Source organism: Oncorhynchus mykiss, chromosome 2 (assembly GCF_057628025.1).
Source record: "Oncorhynchus mykiss isolate SJ-2025 chromosome 2, ASM5762802v1, whole genome shotgun sequence".
NCBI lineage: Eukaryota > Metazoa > Chordata > Actinopteri > Salmoniformes > Salmonidae > Oncorhynchus > Oncorhynchus mykiss.
The window spans coordinates 55,011,448-55,032,010 of record NC_143023.1 but is presented as its reverse complement, the minus strand read 5'-3'; the positions used below and the strand labels follow the sequence as shown (position 1 = coordinate 55,032,010).

At 42.4% G+C, this 20,563-nt stretch overlaps 1 protein-coding gene across 8 annotated transcripts in view; it reads right to left on the bottom strand.

Moving 5' to 3' along the window:
• Positions 1 to 5,921: 5,921 nt before the first annotated feature.
• The window catches only part of spg11 (SPG11 vesicle trafficking associated, spatacsin), a 98,400-nt gene continuing 83,758 nt past the window's right edge, over positions 5,922 to 20,563 (bottom strand). For 2 of the 8 annotated variants that reach the window (XM_021565598.3, XM_021565607.3), the window contains exons 31-40: positions 18,256 to 18,401; positions 17,629 to 17,833; positions 17,164 to 17,301; positions 13,743 to 13,876; positions 13,408 to 13,515; positions 11,171 to 11,339; positions 10,619 to 10,695; positions 6,735 to 6,890; positions 6,356 to 6,507; positions 5,922 to 6,276 (exon numbers count right to left, since the gene is read on the bottom strand). In XM_021565598.3, the coding sequence (XP_021421273.3) occupies positions 6,093 to 6,276; positions 6,356 to 6,507; positions 6,735 to 6,890; positions 10,619 to 10,695; positions 11,171 to 11,339; positions 13,408 to 13,515; positions 13,743 to 13,876; positions 17,164 to 17,301; positions 17,629 to 17,833; positions 18,256 to 18,401 (1,469 nt within the window). In that variant the 3' untranslated portion in view covers positions 5,922 to 6,092. The remainder of the gene's footprint in view (positions 6,277 to 6,355; positions 6,508 to 6,734; positions 6,891 to 10,618; positions 10,696 to 11,170; positions 11,340 to 13,407; positions 13,516 to 13,742; positions 13,877 to 17,163; positions 17,302 to 17,628; positions 17,834 to 18,255; positions 18,402 to 20,563) is intronic. The other 6 variants (XM_090202360.1, XM_090202368.1, XM_021565615.3 and 3 more) reach the window with 3 other exon arrangements.

Genomic DNA, 20,563 nt, shown 5'->3' with positions numbered 1-20,563 from the left:
TTATGTGCAGTTATATACTTAATATACTAAAGGTGCAAATAGATTGGTCAATGTGACTGATTTATAATTCATTAATTTACTGTCATTATTTGTATTCTAGTGAGAATGAGAAATGTGTAGTATGAAAATTTGTGAGACAGAGTCAAGCTGATGTTGTATCTACAGCCTTGCTATTGGTTTTGTTGAGTTAATGCACTCAAACACATTGATAGGAACTGCAGAAAAAAATACAACATAGCTTTGGGGTATTCAAGCAATGTGTGTGATGAAAAAAGACATATGCATGGGGTTAGTGGACATGTGGGTTAATTGATCTTGAGCAGCCAAGATGATCTATAGCGTACTTAATGCATGTTTGCGGTGGTCTCACTTCTATTGCAGGGAAAGAGCCAAGAGCCTTCTGAAACACAAAGAGAAAACACAATATCTTGCCACAATGCAAGGCTCTTCAACAAATCTGCATAGGAAAGTTTAACTTCAGGCTTCAGCAATGGCATGCACTGCCACTGACATGTCAAAATGTTACTAAGTAACAGATTAAAAGGTTGGAATAAATGGGTGCTGTTGTTGACAACCATATTAATACAAGTGGGATGAATAACGTGGGATCCTTGGGAATGTAAAATGGCTAGGTAAGGGCTATGGTAAGGTTAGGGTTTAGGGTAGGGACGTCTCAATGATCCCATATAGCATGAACCATAACGTAATCATTGTCAAATAATGGGATCATCTTCTCAATGACTAATCATCACCTCAACGTCGTTAACTCACAACGCCAAAAAATAAGCTCTTCATAGAGCGACAGATCAACACAGAACAAAATGCTCCTTTTATCTCTTCTCCATCTCGGGCAGGCTCAAGTTCACGTTTGATTCCCACCAGTCTTCCGTTCAACACATCATCAGGGGAATTTCTATAAATGTAGAGGTTCTGCAAACGTACACACATCTATACATACATACTTTGACGACTCAGCACACTGAATTACGCAGTAAGCATTGATGTAATGAGAAAATGAATTCATGAGAAAAACTTAAGTCTGAAATCGGAGCCTATTATCAATAAACCCACAGAATGCAAAGTCATTCATTATTAAAGGAGTAACAAAAATGTATTTTCAAATGTGAATACTGATAGCAGCTAACCTATCAGTGCATGTGGCCTAGGGTGGTCTAGCAGTCTAGGCCGCTGCCTCCAGCTCACAGACAACGCTGCAGTATGGGTTCAAATCCTCCCCACTGCTAGTTCAGCACACTCTCTCCTCCATCTTTAATCCTATCCAATAAACAAAAAATATGCTAAGGTAAAAAATCTAGGAGCAACAATGGCTCAGCCGCGAAGTGCTAGGCAACAGAAGCTCGGGACCGCCAAGTGCTGGAGCGCATAAAAATTGTCTGTCCTCGGTTACAACACTCACTACCTGCCTCCGGTAGCATCGTCAGCACAAGAACACACACAAGCCTAAAATCAACATGCACAATGCCAAGCATCGGCTGGAGCGGTGCAAAGCTCGCGCACAATTGGACTGATGAATCTGGAGTGATGAATCGCGCTTCACCATCTGGCAGTCCGACAGAGGAACTATAAAGTTTGTTGGAGGAGGAATAATGGTCTGGGGATGTTTTTCATAGTTCGGGCTAGGCCCCTTAGTTCCATTGAAATCTTAACGCTATAGCATACAATTACATTGTAGACGATTCTGCGCTTCCAACTTTGTGGCAACAGTTTGGGGAAGGCCCTTTCCTGTTTCATTATGACAATGCCCTCGTGCACAAAGTGAGGTCCATACAGAAATGGTTTGTCGAGATTGGTGTGGAAGAACATGACTGGCCTGAACAGAGCCCTGACCTCAATCCCATTGAACACCTTTGGGATGAACTGGAACGACGACTGCGACTGCCAGGCCTAAATCACTCAACATCAGTGTATGACCTCACTAATGCGCTTGTGGCTGAATGGAAGCAGGTCCTCGCAGCAATGTTCCAGCATCTAGTGGAAAGCATTCCCAGAAGAGTGCAGGCTGTTAGAGCAGCAAAGGCGGGACCAACTCCATATTAATGCCCATGATTATGGAAAGAGATGTCTGACAAGCAAGTGTCCACATACTTTTGATCATGTAGTGTATGACTTATAAGCACCATAGAGTGGCATCTAGTGAGTATGGCCAGTACTGCAACATCCATCCCCTCTCCTGGTGAATCCTGTAATTATTAATCAAACCAGACAAGGTCATTATCCAACCTTGCAGGAGTTGTTGCTGGCGGCCCATTGATTCTAGTAGTTCATCAAAGCCATGCTATCGCAGTGTCTGGAGAGGACACAGCATGTTTATTCATGAGGGGTCTTCCCCTCAGGGACCCAGACCTCAAACACTCCAAACAAGGAGGGGAATTAACCCTGTATCACTGGCGGAGATTAGGGCTTCATCCCAAGTAGTACCCTGTGGGCCCTGGTCAAGAGTCATGCACTGTATAGGGAATAGGGTGTCATTTGGGACGCACTCTGGAAAATCCTCTGTGGACGTTGCCGAACACAGTTTGATGACTAACATTCACTGAGCGTACAAAATATTAGGAACACCTGCTCTTTCCATGACATAGAGTGACCAGGTGAATGCTATGCCCCCTTATTGATGTCAATTGTTAAATCAACTTCAATAAGTGTAGATAAAAGGGAGGAGACAGGTTAAAGAAGGATTTTTAAGCATTTAGACATGTATTGTGTATGTGTGCCATTCAGAGGGTGAAAGGGAAAAATAAAACACTTAAATGCCTTTGAACAACGTATGGTAGTAGGTGCCAGGCGCACCGGTTTGTGTCAAGAACTGCAACACTGCTGGGTTTTACAGGCTCAACAGTTTTCCATGTGTATTAGGAATAGTCCACCAGCCAAAGGACATCCAGCCAACTTGACAACTGTGGGAAGCATTGGAGCCAACCATGGCCCAGCATCCCTGCGGAAGGCTTTCAAGTCCAGGCCCCGACGAATTGAGGCTGAGGCTGCAACTGAATATTAGGACGGTGTTCTTAATGTTTTATAGACTCAGTGTACATCCCAGATATATCGTGATATGCTTTATTGCTTTGTAAGGGCACCAAAGAGAGTCAGAGGGAATCATGGTCATTGAAACTGACAATCTGCATTTCAGTGCGTTCTTCCCAAGTCTACGATTTGTGTACGAAAGGCTGTGAAGAAATAGTAGTTCATCATATTAGAGCTGTAGCTCTGGCTACTAGTGAAGTGGAGCAGAGCATTCTGGGTGATCTCCAGCTCAGAGTCAGCGAAAAAACGAAGCTACGGGTGTGTTCGTAAATTGCCTCCAGTGTCTCAGTGTGCACTCTGGGCCATTCGTGAATTCAGAGCTGTTCACTCTCGGAGCGTTCAGAGATCACGCTGGATGCTCTGGCCAAGGAGTAGGGCTGATCCGAGCATTCTGACCTCTCAACCGCATTCAAGCAACTAAGCTAACTGGCTAAAGTTGGCTAGTTTGCTAGCTATTTCCAGAAATAAATGAGAGAACACCTCACTCGTACCATTTCAAGTTCATGCAGTTGAGGCATTGCACTGAAGATGGCAGTGCTTTGCTTTATAGTACATGTGCAGTGGCACGCTTTTGGTCTCTAATTATTGCAGGCACGGTCATGTTGTATACCGCTGCATAGTCTTGAATAGCATCAAGATGTTATGGCCATGTTGTTACATTCTTATTGTTTAGTATAGTGAATTGGAGATTGTCTTCAGTTTATATCTATGATTCACTATTGTGTCTTTATTTATCCCTTGTATTTTCAGGCCACACACAACCAAGTTGGTTAACGCTCAAGCTGTCAATCAAGCCATCAAGCCTACACTGTGCTGTGCTTTGCCCTATACTATGTGAATCGTCATCTTTATTAAACCCACCACAACTGTAATCCACTTTACTGTCATCTGTGCCCCGATCAGCACCTGGGAGTGAACACATTAAGCAATACCAAACCAAAGAATATACAGTGCCTTGCGAAAGTATTCGGCCCCCTTGAACTTTGTGACCTTTTGCCACATTTCAGGCTTCAAACATAAAGATATAAAACTGTATTTTTTTGTGAAGAATCAACAACAAGTGGGACACAATCATGAAGTGGAACGACATTTATTGGATATTTCAAACTTTTTTAACAAATCAAAAACTGAAAAATTGGGCGTGCAAAATTATTCAGCCTCCTTAAGTTAATACTTTGTAGCGCCACCTTTTGCTGCGATTACAGCTGTAAGTCGCTGGGGGTATGTCTCTATCAGTTTTGCACATCGAGAGACTGACATTTTTTCCCATTCCTCCTTGCAAAACAGCTCGAGCTCAGTGAGGTTGGATGGAGAGCATTTGTGAACAGCAGTTTTCAGTTCTTTCCACAGATTCTCGATTGGATTCAGGTCTGGACTTTGACTTGGCCATTCTAACACCTGGATATGTTTATTTTTGAACCATTCCATTGTAGATTTTGCTTTATCTTTTGGATCATTGTCTTTTTGGAAGACAAATCTCCGTCCCAGTCTCAGGTCTTTTGCAGACTCCATCAGGTTTTCTTCCAGAATGGTCCTGTATTTGGCTCCATCCATCTTCCCATCAATTTTAACCATCTTCCCTGTCCCTGCTGAAGAAAAGCAGGCCCAAACCATGATGCTGCCACCACCATGTTTGACAGTGGGGATGGTGTGTTCAGCTGTGTTGCTTTTACGCCAAACATAACGTTTTGCATTGTTGCCAAAAAGTTCAATTTTGGTTTCATCTGACCAGAGCACCTTCTTCCACATGTTTGGTGTGTCTCCCAGGTGGCTTGTGGCAAACTTTAAACAACACTTTTTATGGATATCTTTAAGAAATGGCTTTCTTCTTGCCACTCTTCCATAAAGGCCAGATTTGTGCAATATACGACTGATTGTTGTCCTATGGACAGAGTCTCCCACCTCAGCTGTAGATCTCTGCAGTTCATCCAGAGTGATCATGGGCTTCTTGGCTGCATCTCTGATCAGTCTTCTCCTTGTATGAGCTGAAAGTTTAGAGGGACGGCCAGGTCTTGGTAGATTTGCAGTGGTCTGATACTCCTTCCATTTCAATATTATTGCTTGCACAGTGCTCCTTGGGATGTTTAAAGCTTGGGAAATCTTTTTGTATCCAAATCCGGCTTTAAACTTCTTCACAACAGTATCTCGGACCTGCCTGGTGTGTTCCTTGTTCTTCATGATGCTCTCTGCGCTTTTAACGGACCTCTGAGATTATCACAGTGCAGGTGCATTTATACAGAGACTTGATTACACACAGGTGGATTGTATTTATCATCATTAGTCATTTAGGTCAACATTGGATCATTCAGAGATCCTCACTGAACTTCTGGAGAGAGTTTGCTGCACTGAAAGTAAAGGGGCTGAATAATTTTGCACGCCCAATTTTTCAGTTTTTGATTTGTTAAAAAAGTTTGAAATATCCAATAAATGTCGTTCCACTTCATGATTGTGTCCCACTTGTTGTTGATTCTTCACAAAAAAATACAGTTTTATATCTTTATGTTTGAAGCCTGAAATGTGGCAAAAGGTCGCAAAGTTCAAGGGGGCCGAATACTTTCGCAAGGCACTGTACAGTCCACCAAGTCCTCCACTTAGGGTTGCACCTTTCCGGTATCTTTCGTAAAATTCCCAGGTTTTCCAGAAATCCTGGTTAAAAGATTATTGGAATTAAGTGGGGAAAAAAATGAAAATCCTGAATACTCCAACATTCCCAGGAATTTTGGGAATGTTACTATCATTTTGCAACCCTAACTCTATTAAAATGTAGGATAATTTACTTTGTATACCTCGTTTAGGTAGACATCACAACAACAGCTATAATAACAGCCTCCTGTGGATGACCACACAATCGTGTTTAAGTAAAGACAGAAGTCTGTAGCTTCAACCAATGCGAGATTTATTCAGTTAGTCAGTGATTTTGCATGGAGAAAATAAAACATTATTTCGTGAAACTATTCATCTCCATGAAAGATGTTATAGAAAAGAGTTTGTAAAAAATTCCACGTGCATATTTGGAGGTATTTGACAGGGGCAGTGCCGTTTCGAATCAGCTACCTAGTACCTAGCCTGTCGTTTAGGTAACTGCTTGTTTTGGAGTCCTGAAGTAACATGTTGGCCACGTCGAAGAACTTGTGTTCATACGCAAGCTTGTAGTAGGTGTAAACGTCATCACAGTGTTGCAATAGTCTCTTCAGGTTCTGGCCCGCACTGCTCGGAGGCGTGTTGTGAGTCAATCTGAAAGGTAGGACCAGACCAATGATTAATACCAGCAAGAAGATATTCCCTCCTAATTCTGGAAATCATCTGAAATTACTTTTGGGATATGTCTTCAAACAGGCAGGCGGGGAGTGGCCTGTGAAGTCGGAACTCCTCTAGGTAAGAAAAGTCTCCACTGAGGATGACCTTCTGGTAGAGCACCTCCGCCCAGTCTGGACTGTAGTCGTAGGCCTCCGACAACACAAAAGCCTAGAGACACGAGAAACAACACAGTTTAAAATAATGGCTTAAAAGAAGCTTAGCTACATCTCATTATGACATACTACTGGAAATCTATCTACATTTCAGTACATCCTTCCCAAGACTAGGATTGGGATAATTTATTTTTCCTCCCACTATTACAATAGCGCCGGTACCACAAGTCTAGCATTTGGATAACTGATTTAGTATACCACGGTTACATTTAGTGCCATTACCTGGTAACAGCGGGGCAGTGCCACTATGGCACCAAGGAGATCTGATTGGCGCAGGTTGATGACACGTTGGTCTTGACCGTGGTTCAGGAAGTGGAGCTGGAGTGTGGTCAGCTTTGCCATTTTGACACAACGTGCTGCCTGGCGTACACACGAGTCCTGAGGGAGAACACACACGCGCATGCATATATACGTGCACGCGTACACACACGTTTTTTTAATCTCCACTGCAAAGCTATTACTCACGTTCAATTAACACTAGAAAGACCCAGATAATAATGACGCAAAACTAATTTAAATGTTTTATTACTCTGCTATTTCTTAAGTGATCCTTGACTTTTCCTAAATAATTCTATATATATATATATATATGTGTTATATCACAAATAGAACTGGAGTCACTTTACCCATACCTATATGTACATCGCTAACTCAATTACCTTGTATACCTGCACATCAACTCGGTACTAGTACTCCCTGTATATAGCCATGTTATTTTTTATTGTTATTCATTATTCACTGTGTATTTATTCCTCCTGTCACTATTTCTATTTTTTTTTTTTGATCTTAAACTCTGCATTGTTGGAAAATGACCCGTGAGTAAGCAATTCACTGTTAGTCTACACCTGTTTTTATGTGACAAAAAACATTTCATTTGAGTTGTAACCAGTTTTAGGCGGGCATATCATTTTTTTTAAATGGCTTTCCCGACTGTTGAAGGTGCCATGACCAGTTGATAATCACCCCGATAATTGCCTCAAAACTTAACCTAAACTATACCGAAACAATTATCATTATTATAATTTTTTACATATAACATGAAATAAATGAAGTAAAGTATGATAAAAGGGGGAGAATGGGAGAGTTTATGAGCGAGGGGAAGCGAACGATGCACAAAAAAACAAGCCTGGTAGGCACCATGAACAAAGCGAGACGGGAGCTCCCTCCCTCTGCCCAAAATATGGAACCCACACAGGTCCAAACCTCATGTTCAAAAGTTATTGGAATGTTTACCCTTGTAGGGTGGCCAAAATTAAGGTGACTAAATCAATGGAGCCCAGAGAAAAAAAAGTTGTCAAAATAATAAAAATTGCACAGCATCACAGCATTGCACAGTCAGCTAGGCTGGATGACGTGAGAGAACGATTGCTACCTCACAGGTTCACATTTCCCGGTGAAATCGTCATCTTTCTACTCGAATCCGCAGGACATAAAACAATATGTTTTGGGATAGTATTTTCACATTTTAGTATAAGCTTTTCTAATTAATGAGAAATTCCTGTTTAGAAGATTTTCTCACAAAAACAAGCTTCTCTCTGTGAAATGTCAACGGAGCACTGAACGTACCGCAATCTTTTCTATTTTCAAAGCCTTTCACAATTAATCCAGCTTGTGCCATGCTAATTTAGCTTTTGTGACTCGTCGAAACAACTTTGAAGATGACCACCACAGCATGTGCAATCCTCAAAAGTTGCTGCGAGTAAGCTGCACCGCTCGTCAACAGAATGTGTAGGTAGGTAGGAAATCAGTGTAGGTGTAGGTAGGAAATCCGACTATTTGGACTTACTGTTAGTTTGGCCCTGACCGGGGGTGTCCTCGGATGGGGCCACAGTGTCTCCTGACCCCTCCTGTCTCAGCCTCCAGTATTTATGCTGCAGTAGTTTATGTGTCGGTGGGCTAGGGTCAGTTTGTTATATCTGGAGTACTTCTCCTGTCCTATCCGGTGTCCTGTGTGAATTTAAGTATGCCTTCTCTAATTCTCTCTTTCGGAGGACCTGAGCCCTAGGACCATGCCTCAAGACTACCTGACATCATGACTCCTTGCTGTCCCCAGTCCACCTGGCCGTGCTGCTGCTCCAGTTTCAACTGTTCTGCCTGTGATTATTATTATTTGACCATGCTGGTCATTTATGAACATTTGAACATCTTGGCCATGTTCTGTTATAATCTCCACCCGGCACAGCCAGAAGAGGACTGGCCACCCCACATAGCCTGGTTCCTCTCTAGGTTACTTCCTAGGTTTTGGCCTTTCTAGGGAGTTTTTCCTAGCCACCGTGCTTCTACACATGCATTGCTTGCTGTTTGGGGTTTTAGGCTGGGTTTCTGTACAGCACTTTGAGATATCAGCTGATGTACGAAGGGCTATATAAATAAATTTGATTTGTTAATGAAATGTTAGTGAAAGATCCCACTGAACGACGTAGAACATGAATCATCATATTTGTCTTGGTCAAATGTATTCTATAACATAAAGAAGTGAAATTTCATCACCAAAGCCTGTTTTCACCCACTCTGTAGATTGGGTGGTAGTACTGAGCCACTAGTGCTTTTTCAGTTCAGTTTTGACACAAATATTTTTAAAAATACCACAGTTTTCAATTAATATTAAATGCATTATGAATAATTACATCAAAATGATTAGAGCTTTTTAATAGAAATTCCAAAGCCAAATATAGTGGACATTCAACTGTCAAAACATGGAAAATATTCCATTGGCTCTGTCAGGTCCAAATAGAAAAATAGGAAATAATAAAATATTGCAATTCTGTAGACTATCATTTTTAATTCCTTAAGAGTCATCATCTCATCTCTGCTCAGGCAGTCGCAGCCAGCCAGTCAGACAACCATCTAACGTTATCTCTGTTCTCCTCACACTGTACTGTCTTCGCTCAGTACTAGTGGGTGGACACCCGACACACAGTGGATTCAGAAAGTATTCTGACCCCTTACCCCTTTTCCACATTTTGTTACGTTACAGCCGTATTCTAAAGTTGATTCAATTATTATTTTTCCTCATCAATCAACACGCAATGACTGATTAATCAGGGCCGATTTCAAGTTTTCATAACAATTGGTAATCGGTATTTTTGGACACCGATTTTTTTGCATACCTTTATTTAACTAGGCAAGTCAGTTAAGAACACATTCTTATTTTCAATGACGGCCTAGGAACAGTGGGTTAACTGCCTTGTTCAGGGGCAGAATTACAGATTTTTACCTTGTCAGCTCGGGGATTCGTTTTTGCAACCTTCCGGTTACTAGTGCAACGCTCTAACCACCTGCCTTACATTGCACTCCATGAGGAGCCTGGGTGGCAGGCTGACTACCTGTTACGCGAGGGCAGCAAGAAGCCAAGGTAAGTTGCTAGCTAGCATTAAACTTATCTTAACATAATCACTAGTTAACTACACACTAAGACTCTCTGGTCTGATGAAACCAAGATTGAACTCTTTGGCCTGAATGCCAAGCTTCACGTCTGGAGGAATCCTGGCACAATCCCTATGGTGAAGCATGGTAGTGTCAGCATTATGCTATGGGGATCTTTTTCTGAAAATAGCTGTGCAGTGATGCTCCCCATCCAACCTGACAGGGCTTGAGAGGATCTGCAGAGAAGAATGGGAGAAACTCCCAAAATACAGGTGTGCCAAGCTTCTAGCGTCATACCCAAGACTCGTGGCTGTAATCGCTGCCTAAGGTGCTTCCATTTTTAAAAAAATCATACATTTGCAAATAACATTTTTAAATACTGTTTTTGCTTTGTCATTATGGGGTATTGTGTGTGTAGATTCATGACAAAACAAAAATGTAATCCATTTTAGAACAAGGCTGTTCTAAATAGTTGAAAAGTACAGTAACATAAAGTAATGAAATGTTATGTTCTTTAAAAATATATATTTTGGTATTCTAATGTTAGGTAAGACCTTCATAATCACAACCAAATGATAACTTTTCGGATAGTATATATTAAATCGACTTATTAGACTGTTCGAATGTTGATGTCCATAACATGTGTCATTGGCACAAAGGGGGGTCCAAGGAGACCTTTTCTAGTATTAACAAACACTAAACAGAGGACCTGTGTTTGATAGTTGGAGGGATAACAATACCTTAGAATAGCTCTCTGCAGCATCCTTCAGGAGAGTAAGAACCTTTATCAAGGCACTTCTGAGTTCAGGGGTCACTGCTGTTATGGGATGAGCAGGGAGTGAGTGAAAAACACTGTCTGCATGTCCTGTAGCTCTTCATTGAGTTTGTGTCAATGACTCATACACAGGCTACATTCAGGTGCAAATGAAGTTAAAACAACAGAAAAACTTCACAACAGTCTATTTTAAGAAGTTGCCCTCTATACAACAGGAAAGATACTACAATATTGAAAAACACATCCCTTGACACCAGGGGTTGGGGTCAGTTCAGTTTTTTGACTCAAGTGATTTGACATTCAATTCATAAAAGGAAAATTGTCTACTATTTTCTATGAGGACGTTTCAATTCATGAATTGAATTTCAATTCACTTGCAGAATTGAAAACTTAATTGACCTCAGCCACTATACCATGTTCTTTATATGCGTCACAAATATGTAATATGTCTGACTTCATACTGTAACTGTAGTGATCCTCATACTATAAATTGTAGGCCTTGTCATAGCTCACTCACCCCAAGGCTGGGACTCGATCAGTTTGAGTTGGGTGCGGGCGGCTCCCTCGTGGTTCTCTCCTATCTCTCTGCACATGCTGAAGCACAGGGCCACCATGTTGTACTTCTCACTGTCCCCCGGCAAACACCGCTTGATGTAGTCCAGCAGGGCCGTCTTCAGCCGGAAGTTCTGCAACACACACACACCGTTTAGATACTAGCGTACTATACAGTGGGGCAAAAAAGTATTTAGTCGGCCACCAATTGTGCAAGTTCTCCCACTTAAAAAGATGAGAGGCCTGTAATTTTCATCATAGGTACACTTCAACTATGACAGACAAAATGAGAAAAAAACAATCCAGAAAATCACATTGTAGGATTTTTAATTGAATTTATTTGCAAATTATGGTGGAAAAATAAGTATTTGGTCACCTACAAACAAGCAAGATTTCTGGCTCTCACAGACCTGTAAATTCTTCTTTAAGAGGCTCCTCTGTCCTCCACTCGTTACCTGTATTAATGGCACCTGTTTGAACTTGTTATCAGTATAAAAGACACCTGTCCACAATCTCAAACAGTCACACTCCAAACTCCACTATGGCCAAGACTAAAGAGCTGTCAAAGGACACCAGAAACAAAATTGTAGACCTGCACCAGGCTGGGAAGACTGAATCTGCAATAGGTAAGCAGCTTGGTTTGAAGAAATCAACTGTGGGAGCAATTACTAGGAGATGGAAAGACATACAAGACCACTGAATCTCCCTCGATCTGGGGCTCCACGCAAGATCTCACCCCGTGGGGTCAAAATGATCACAAGAACGGTGAGCAAAAATCACAGAACCACACGGGGGGACCTAGTGAATGACCCGCAGAGAGCTGGGACCAAAGTAACAAAGCCTACCATCAGTAACACACTACGCCGCCAGGGACTCAAATCCTGCAGTGCCAGACGTGTCCCCCTGCTTAAGCCAGTACATCTCCAGGCCCGTCTGAAGTTTGCTAGAGAGCATTTGGATGATCCAGAAGAAGATTGGGAGAATGTCATATGGTCAGATGAAACCAAAATAGAACTCGTCGTGTTTGGAGGACAAAGAATGCTGAGTTGCATCCAAAGAGCACCATACCTACTGTGAAGCATAGGGGTGGAAACATCATGCTTTGAGGCTGTTTTTCTGCAAAGGGACCAGGACGACTGATCCGTGTAAAGGAAAGAATGAATGGGGCCATGTATCGTGAGATTTTGAGTGAAAACCTCCTTCCATCAGCAAGGGCACTGAAGATGAAACGTGGCTGGGTCTTTCAGCATGACAATGATCCCAAACCCACCGCCTGGGCAATGAAGGAGTGGCTTCATAAGAAGCATTTCAAGGTCCTGGAGTGGCCTAGCCAGTCTCCAGATCTCAACCCCATAGAAAATCTTTGGAGGGAGTTGAAAGTCCATGTTGTCCAGCAACAGCCCCAAAACATCACTGCTCTAGAGGAGATCTGCATGGAGGAATGGGCCAAAATACCAGCAACAGTGTGTGAAAACCTTATGAAGACTTACAGAAAACGTTTGACCTCTGTCATTGCCAACAATGGTATATAACAAAGTATTGAGATAAACTTTTGATATTGACCAAATCCTTATTTTCCACCATAATTTGCAAATAAATTCATTAAAAATCCTACAATGTGATTTTCAGGATTTTTTTCCCTCATTTTGTCTGTCATAGTTGAATTGTACCTATGATGAAAAATACAGGCCTCTCTCATCTTTAAGTGGGGGAACTTGCACAATTGGTGGCTGACTAAATACTTTTTTGCCCCACTGTACGTATAAACAAGTGCACTACAAAACACAAACTTTAATACCTCTTTCACAATACTGAACTGACCCAAGCAGAGCTGCACTGGGCTGGCTTGGTTATGCATCCAACAGTTGCTGGAGCTGTGCTGGAAAGGACAATGTGAAAGTAAAATATCCTTTCCTATTGTTCTAATTCTGGTACTCCGAGACACTCCTACACATCTAAAGCATGGTGTTCTCAGAAAACAGCATGTACACAACCCCTGTGATATATATATTTCCTGTCTCAACTAAACTGTCTCTCTGTCTGGCAGGTCTGTTGTGTCTCTGTGGGTGTTCTGTTAGACCTCAACGGAAACTGTTTTGGGAAGAGCGATCTCTATCTGTGTTTACACAAACACAGTGTGCAGTTTCTGCGTTTGTGTGTGTGTGAGAGAGAGAGACAGATCTGTGTGCGTGCGCCTCTTACAGACTCTACTTTTTTCCTGAGCAGCATCTCGAAGCGGTGGTTCTGGTTGAGCAGGTCGAAGATGTAGGTCATGTCATTGTATCTTCCGATGCCAGTTAGGAGACGCACCTGAAGGGGTCAACATAAGGTGAGCGCATACGCAGGCACAGAGAAAAGAGAAAAACAGTACTCATGAACTGACACCACCATGCTTACAGTACATTCATTCGGAGCAATTCGTTTACAGTAAAAACTCACCAGGTACTCCATTGCAAAGCCTGCAACATATATTACGACGTGATTACGATACAATGACTGGGAAGGAGGCCTATGTGTGACCAGGCAGAGGGATTTACCAGCAGGCCGTAGTGTTCGCTGTGGGCCAGGTGTGCGTGGCTGAGGTGGCGGGCAGCCTGCAGCACCCTCACTATGCCCTCCATGTTACAGGTCAGACTGAAGCAGTCATGGGCCAGGATCAACATCTCCACCGCTATACAACAAGAGGGAGAGTTAGATATTATGCATCATTATACATGATATTATCCACCAATACACTGCAACGCATTAAAACTGCAAATTAATTAGTAACTGGTTGGCATGACTCATTTCCATTGGTAGCTCTTTACATACGTACCCGTATGTATACAGGTTCGAAATAGCAGATTTTGGATACTGATAAGCGCCTAAATGGTAACGCAGTGGCTGTACAGTAACATGCTACACATGACGTCAGAGCTCAAGGTCTCAATATTGGTTTTTACTGACAGCGATTCTGAACTTGAACTTGAAACTTTTGCAAACGCTTTGTTGTCTGAGTGCGGGAAATGCTGTAAATAAAGAGGACTCCATGTATTTTGAAAGGTGAGAAGTTGAGGATTATAACAAATACCGCTTTGATGTCTTACAAGCAAGCCAAACACCCGATAGTTCAAATGTGCACTGAACGTTTCCATATCAAAAAAACTTGTCATATACAGTGTCAACGTTTATGATCACTACTGTATGCTTGATGTACAAGATGACATGGCGTCATCCCCTGGGTTGATCTGAACTGAATAAGCCTATGTTTGCCGTATTGTGAAGAAATTTGGCGGGGAACGCTCACCTGAATGCACTCGTGACTATTATATGCGCTTCAAAATTATGATCGGCTTCTCCGAATTTCCTTGCGAAAGCCTAACACTGTAAGATCATATTTTGTAACGTAGCTAACCATGCTGGCAATAGAGCGCGCTTTCAAATGACGCCCACCCGACCAGGTTGCGATTGATTATGGAATGCGGACATTTTGGAATGTGTAAACAACAGTAATTGTGAGAAGGTGGGGACGCAGGGCTGTGTTCCAAAGAAAACAACTACAAGTGTGCTCGCTCTAGTTCCTCAACGTCAAAGCTAGGAGAGCTCAAAACATTACCTTATAGTTGAAGACTCTTCTTTGAGTCATAAAAGTGCATTGAAATTACAGTTGAAGTTTACATACACTGAGGTTGGATTCATTAAAACTAGTTTTTCAACCACTCCACAAATTCCTTGCTAACAAACTGTAGTTTTGGCAAGTCGGTTAAGGACATCTACTTTGTGAATGACATGAGTCATTTTTCCAACAATTGCTTACAGACAGATTATTTCACTTATAATTCACTGCATCACAATTCCAGTGGGTCAGAAGTTTAAATACACTAAATTGACTGTGCTTTAAACAGCTTGGAAAATTCCAGAAAATGATGTCATGGCTTTAGAAGCTTCTGATAGGCTAATTGACATAATTTGAGTCAATTGAAGGTGTACCTGTGGATGTATTTCAAGGCCTACCTTCAAACTCAGTGCCTGTTTGCTTGACATCATGGGAAAAATCAAAAGAAATCAGCCAAAATTGTAGACCTCCATAAATCTGGTTCATCCTTGGGAGCAATTTCCAAACGGCTGAAGTTACCACGTTCATCTGTACAAACAATAGTACGCAAGTATAAACACCATGGGACCACGCAGCCGTCATACTGCTCAGGAAGGAGACACATTCCGTTTCCTAGAGATTAACGTACTTTGGTGTGAAAAGTGCAAATCAATCCCAGAACAACAGTAAAGGACCTTGTGCAAATGCTGGAGGAAACAGGTACAACATTTTCTATATCCATAGTAAAACGAGTCCTATATCGACATAACCTGAAAGGCTGCTCAACAAGGAAGAAGCCACTGCTCCAAAACCACCTTAAAAAAGCCAGACTACGATTTGCAACTGCACATGGGGACAACGATCGTACTTTTTGGAGAAATGTCCTCTGGTCTGATGAAACAAAAATATAACTGTTTGGCCATAATGACCATCGTTATGTTTGAAGGAAAAAGGGAGGCTTGCAAGCCGAAGATCACCATTCCAACCGTGAATCACAGGGTGGCAGCATCATGTTGTGGGGCTGCTTTGCTGCAGGAGGGACTGGTTCACTTCACAAAATAGATGGCATCACGAGGCAGGAAAGTTATGTGGACCTATTGAAGCAACATCTCAAGACATCAGTCAGGAAGTTAAAGCTTCGTCACAAATGGGTCTTCCAAATGGACAATGACCCCAAGCATACTTCCAAAGTTGTGGCAAAATGGTTTAAGGACAACAAAGTCAAGGTATTGGAGTGGCCATCACAAAGCCTTGACCTCAATCCCATAGAAAATTTGTGGGCAGAATTGAAAAAGCGTGTGTGAGCAAGGAGGCCTACAAACCTGACTCAGTTACACCTGTTCTGTCTGGAGGAATGGGCCAAAATTCATCCAACTTATTGTGGGAAGCTTGTGGAAGGCTACCCAAAATGTTTGACCCATGTTCAACAATTTAAAGGCAAAGCTACCAAATACTAATTGAGTGTATGTAAACTTCTGACCCACTGGGAATGTGATGAAAGAAATAAAAGCTGAAATAAATCACTCTCTACTATTATTCTGACATTTCACATTCTTAAAATAAAGTGGTGATTAAATGTCAGGAATTGTGAATAACTAAGTTTAAATGTATTTGGCTAAGGTGTATGTAAACTTCTAACTTCAACTGTACGTAGGAACTGTGCACACTTTTCGTTTTTCTGTCTTATGTTGCACCTACCACAAAATGTCCCGTGAATATTCTTATGTTACTGAATGTATCCAGAGTATTTTCAGATTTTGTTCCCAACAAATGTGGTGAAAAGTACAGTAAATGTAAAATGCACATAAAATCGTCAGTGTCAGTATCTGTTTTGTCCTAACTTTTAGTCTAATAATTTTCCCATAATCTCCAAACTGTTCCCTTTTGATTGCTACCATGGTTATGCAGATGCTTTTCATATTTCTTCTGTAAGAAACATTTAAATGTAGCCCTAACCATATAGGCCAATTCCCACTAGTGCAAGGGGTTTTAAAGAACTATGACTTGACTAGCTAAATAGAGTGGAATAAATCCATGATAATACTATATTACCATTGTTTACCACTACAGTACTATGACAGAGTGTTTATCTAGTATTTAGTGTCTGAAGTAAGACTCAGCTAATAGACTGGAATGATTTCATTCCCATAAGAGAACAGCCTATGTTACTGTAGTATTGAGTAGGGCCGGGATGATATCAGCATCGCAATGTTGTCATCCAGAGTCACACTTATTTATTTTCCAGGCTCTAGCACAATCTATTTTACATACAGCAGGTTTTGCAGGAGCAAAGAGTTTGATCTGCTTCGTGTTTTTATTTTTGCCATGGAAAAAAATATTGCGATAGTGGTATCGTCACAGCCCTAGTATTGAGTATATCTTACTGCAGCCGAGCTCTCCCAGTGGCACAGTGGGGATGTGGTCCAGCAGTTTGATGCCCACCAGGTTGGGGTCCCCACACAGCTTGGCCAGCTGCAAGAAGGACTCTCTCCCTTCCTCTGGACTGAACATCTGCTTCTCTGCTGTGAACACACACCAATCACTACAGTCGTTGTGTCTGACTCAGAGTTTAATAAGATGGTACTAAAGTCCAATAGCAAAGATTGCGCAGGAGGTGCATATTAAAGCTTTGTAACCAATTATCTGAGCTCTTAGCTACGATTATACATTTCCTGTAACCTTAGGACTAAAAATTAATACGTCTGACTAAAATATGGGTTTTAGTAGGTAATAGAACCACAACATATTTAATATACGAGTAGGGATTTAAAAAGTATGCAAAAAATCTTCTAGAGGGACAATTAGTTGCATTTAAGTAGCCATATCAATCAATCCATCATTCCTCTCACCAGTCTCTCCGTCCTGTGCAGAGGCCAACAGGCCCTGGACCACGGCGTTGGATACAAGCTGGGCCACGGTGTCAGGCTGCAGGCCCTGCACACTGATGAAGGCCTGGGCCTTCTTATAGCGCTCCGGCTGCTGGGACAGTAGCACCTTACACAGCACCGCCTGAGGCTCCTCAGCTGAGATCTCACTGTATGAACACTGCAGCTCCTAGGTAGCGGTATCAAAGGGTCAAAGGTTACCATGATCAAGGTTATGTCCATTGGGCACCAAATGGAAGAACTGATTGAAATAGTGAGCAAATACCTGCACTTGTACAATAAGAAAAGCACATTTTCATTTTACGTTTTAAAACATCTTCCTTTGTGTGCCCTAATGAACACGACCAAGTTCAACTCATAACGAAATGTTGAAATGGAATGCACTAGATAGGGAAATCCCTGATCCTGTATATTAAAATCTAGGGTATTAATACAGTACATTATAAAAAATACTACACAACAACAATGCTCTCATGAACACACAGCAATGTACATAACTTCAATTCACTTCACAAAAATAGTCTCAGTCTGTTGTTTAGGTCTGAAAAGGCAGCAACTTCGATGTTAAGGTCGGAAAAGATAGGGGAGTACCTTGGAGAGCTCGTAGAGACTCAGGACCTGCTTGCAGTAGCTCTTTCCGTGGCGACATTCGTCCACCAGCATCTGGAGCTGAGTCACTGTTTGATCCTCTGGGGAGGGCACCATCACAAAGGAGGACAGGCTGCTAAAACTGGTTGCTGGAGTGGGGTCATTCACAGAGAAACAGATGGACAGCGTTCAAAGAGGGGATATGTCAATAATGCAAAAGGCCAGACAGAGTGAGGTCCAAAAGTGTTTTGGCGGTAACACGTGTTGTCGTTTTGGCTCTGTACTCCAGCACTTTGGATTTTAAATAATACAATGACTATGAGGTTAAAGTGCTGACTGTCAGCGTTAATTTCAGGGTATGTAAAAAAAAAAAAAAGTTAACCCCCTTTGTCTCCCCAATTTCGTGATTACGATCTTGTCTCATCGCTGCAACTCCCCAACGGGCTCGGGAGAGGCGAAGGTCGAGTCACGCGTCCTCTGAAACATGACCCGCCAAACCATGCTTCTTAACACCCGCTCGCTTAACCTGGAAGCTGCACCAATGTGTTGGAGGAAACACCGTTCAACTGACAACCGGAGTCAGCCCGCAGGCACCCGGCCCGCCATAAGGAGTCGCTAGAGCGCAATGAGCCAATTAAAGCCCCCCCGGCCAAGCCATCCCCAAACCTGGATGAGGCTGGGCCAATTGTGCACCGCCCTATGGGACTCCCGGTCACGGCCGGTTGTGACACAGCCTGGGATCGAACCCGCTGCAACACAGCGATGCAGACTTCTGCCCCACTCGAGAGGCCAATTTGAGGGTATTTTAATCCATATCGGTTAAACAGTTTAGAAATTACAGATGCATTTGCAGTTTGATGTATTCATAAACGTATTCATAAACGTTGATGTATTCATTGCATGCTAGGAATATGGTACCAAATGCTAAACTTTTGACTAGTTTAATAGACAGTGAATTGTTCTCTAAAATGGTGGGACTATGTACAAAAAGTGCTGTAATTTCTTAACGGTTCACCCGAGATATCAGTCTGCACTTTAACCTCACTGTCATTGTATCAATGTGCTGTAGTACAGAGCCAAAATAACCAACAAACTATCATTGTCCAAATACTTTTGTACCTCACTATAAACTATGTAGGCGTTGTGACTGTTACTGACAATCTTTGAATTGTTGTTTGGGTGTATGTGAGTGTCGTTTTGATTCTTCAGAGGGTTGTTTGGATGTGTCTTGAGTGTTTTTTAACTTGTGACCTCTGCACATGAAGACTGGGATATATTTTGGGTAGCCTCTGAGAGTAACATCAACGAATACACGACACGGTGACTGAGTTCATCAGGAAGTGTATAGGAGATTAAACCTGTTAAGAACTACCAAAACCAGAAACTGTGAATAGGCGGCAGCATTAGCGCAAAACTGAAAGCGCGAACCACCACATTTAACCATGGCAAAGTGACTGGGAATATGGCCGAATACAAACAGTGTCGTTATTCCCTCCGTAAGGCAATCACAAGCAAAACGTCAGTACAGAGCCAAAGTGGAGTCGCAATTGAACGGCTCCGACATGAGGCGTATGTGTGGCAGGGTCAACAGACAATCACGGACTACAAAGGGAAAACCAGCCACGTCGCAGACACCAACGTTTTGCTCCCGGACAAGCTAAACAACTTCGCCCGCTTTGAGGATAACACAGTGCCACTGACGCGGCCCGCTCCCAAGGACTGTGGGCTCTCCTCCTCTGTGGCCGAAGTGAGTAAGACATTTAAGCGTGTTAACCCTCGCAAGGCTGCCGGCCCAGAGAGCATCCCTAGCCACATCCTCAGAGCATGCGCAAACCAGCTGGCTGGAGTGTTAACGGATTTATTCAATCTCTCCCTATCCCAGTCTGCTGTCCCCACTTGCTTCAAAATGTCCACCATTGTTCCTGTACCCAAGAAAGCAAAGGTAACTGAACTAAATGACTATCGCTGCATAGCACTCACTTCTGTCATCATGAAGTGCTTTGTGAGGCGAGTTAAGGATCATATCACCTGTACCTCACCTGAAACCCTAGATGCAATTCAATTTGCTTACCGCCCCAATAGATACACAGACGATGCAATCGCCATCGCACTGTACACTGCCCTATCCCATCTGGACAAGAGGAATACCTATGTAAGAATGCTGTTCATTGACTATAGCTCAGCATTTAACACCATAGTACCCTCCAAGCTCATCATTAAGCTCAGAGCCCTGGGTCTGAACTCAGCCCTGTGCAACTGCTGAACTCAGCCCTGTGCAACTGGGTCCTGGAATTCCTGACGGGCTGCCCCT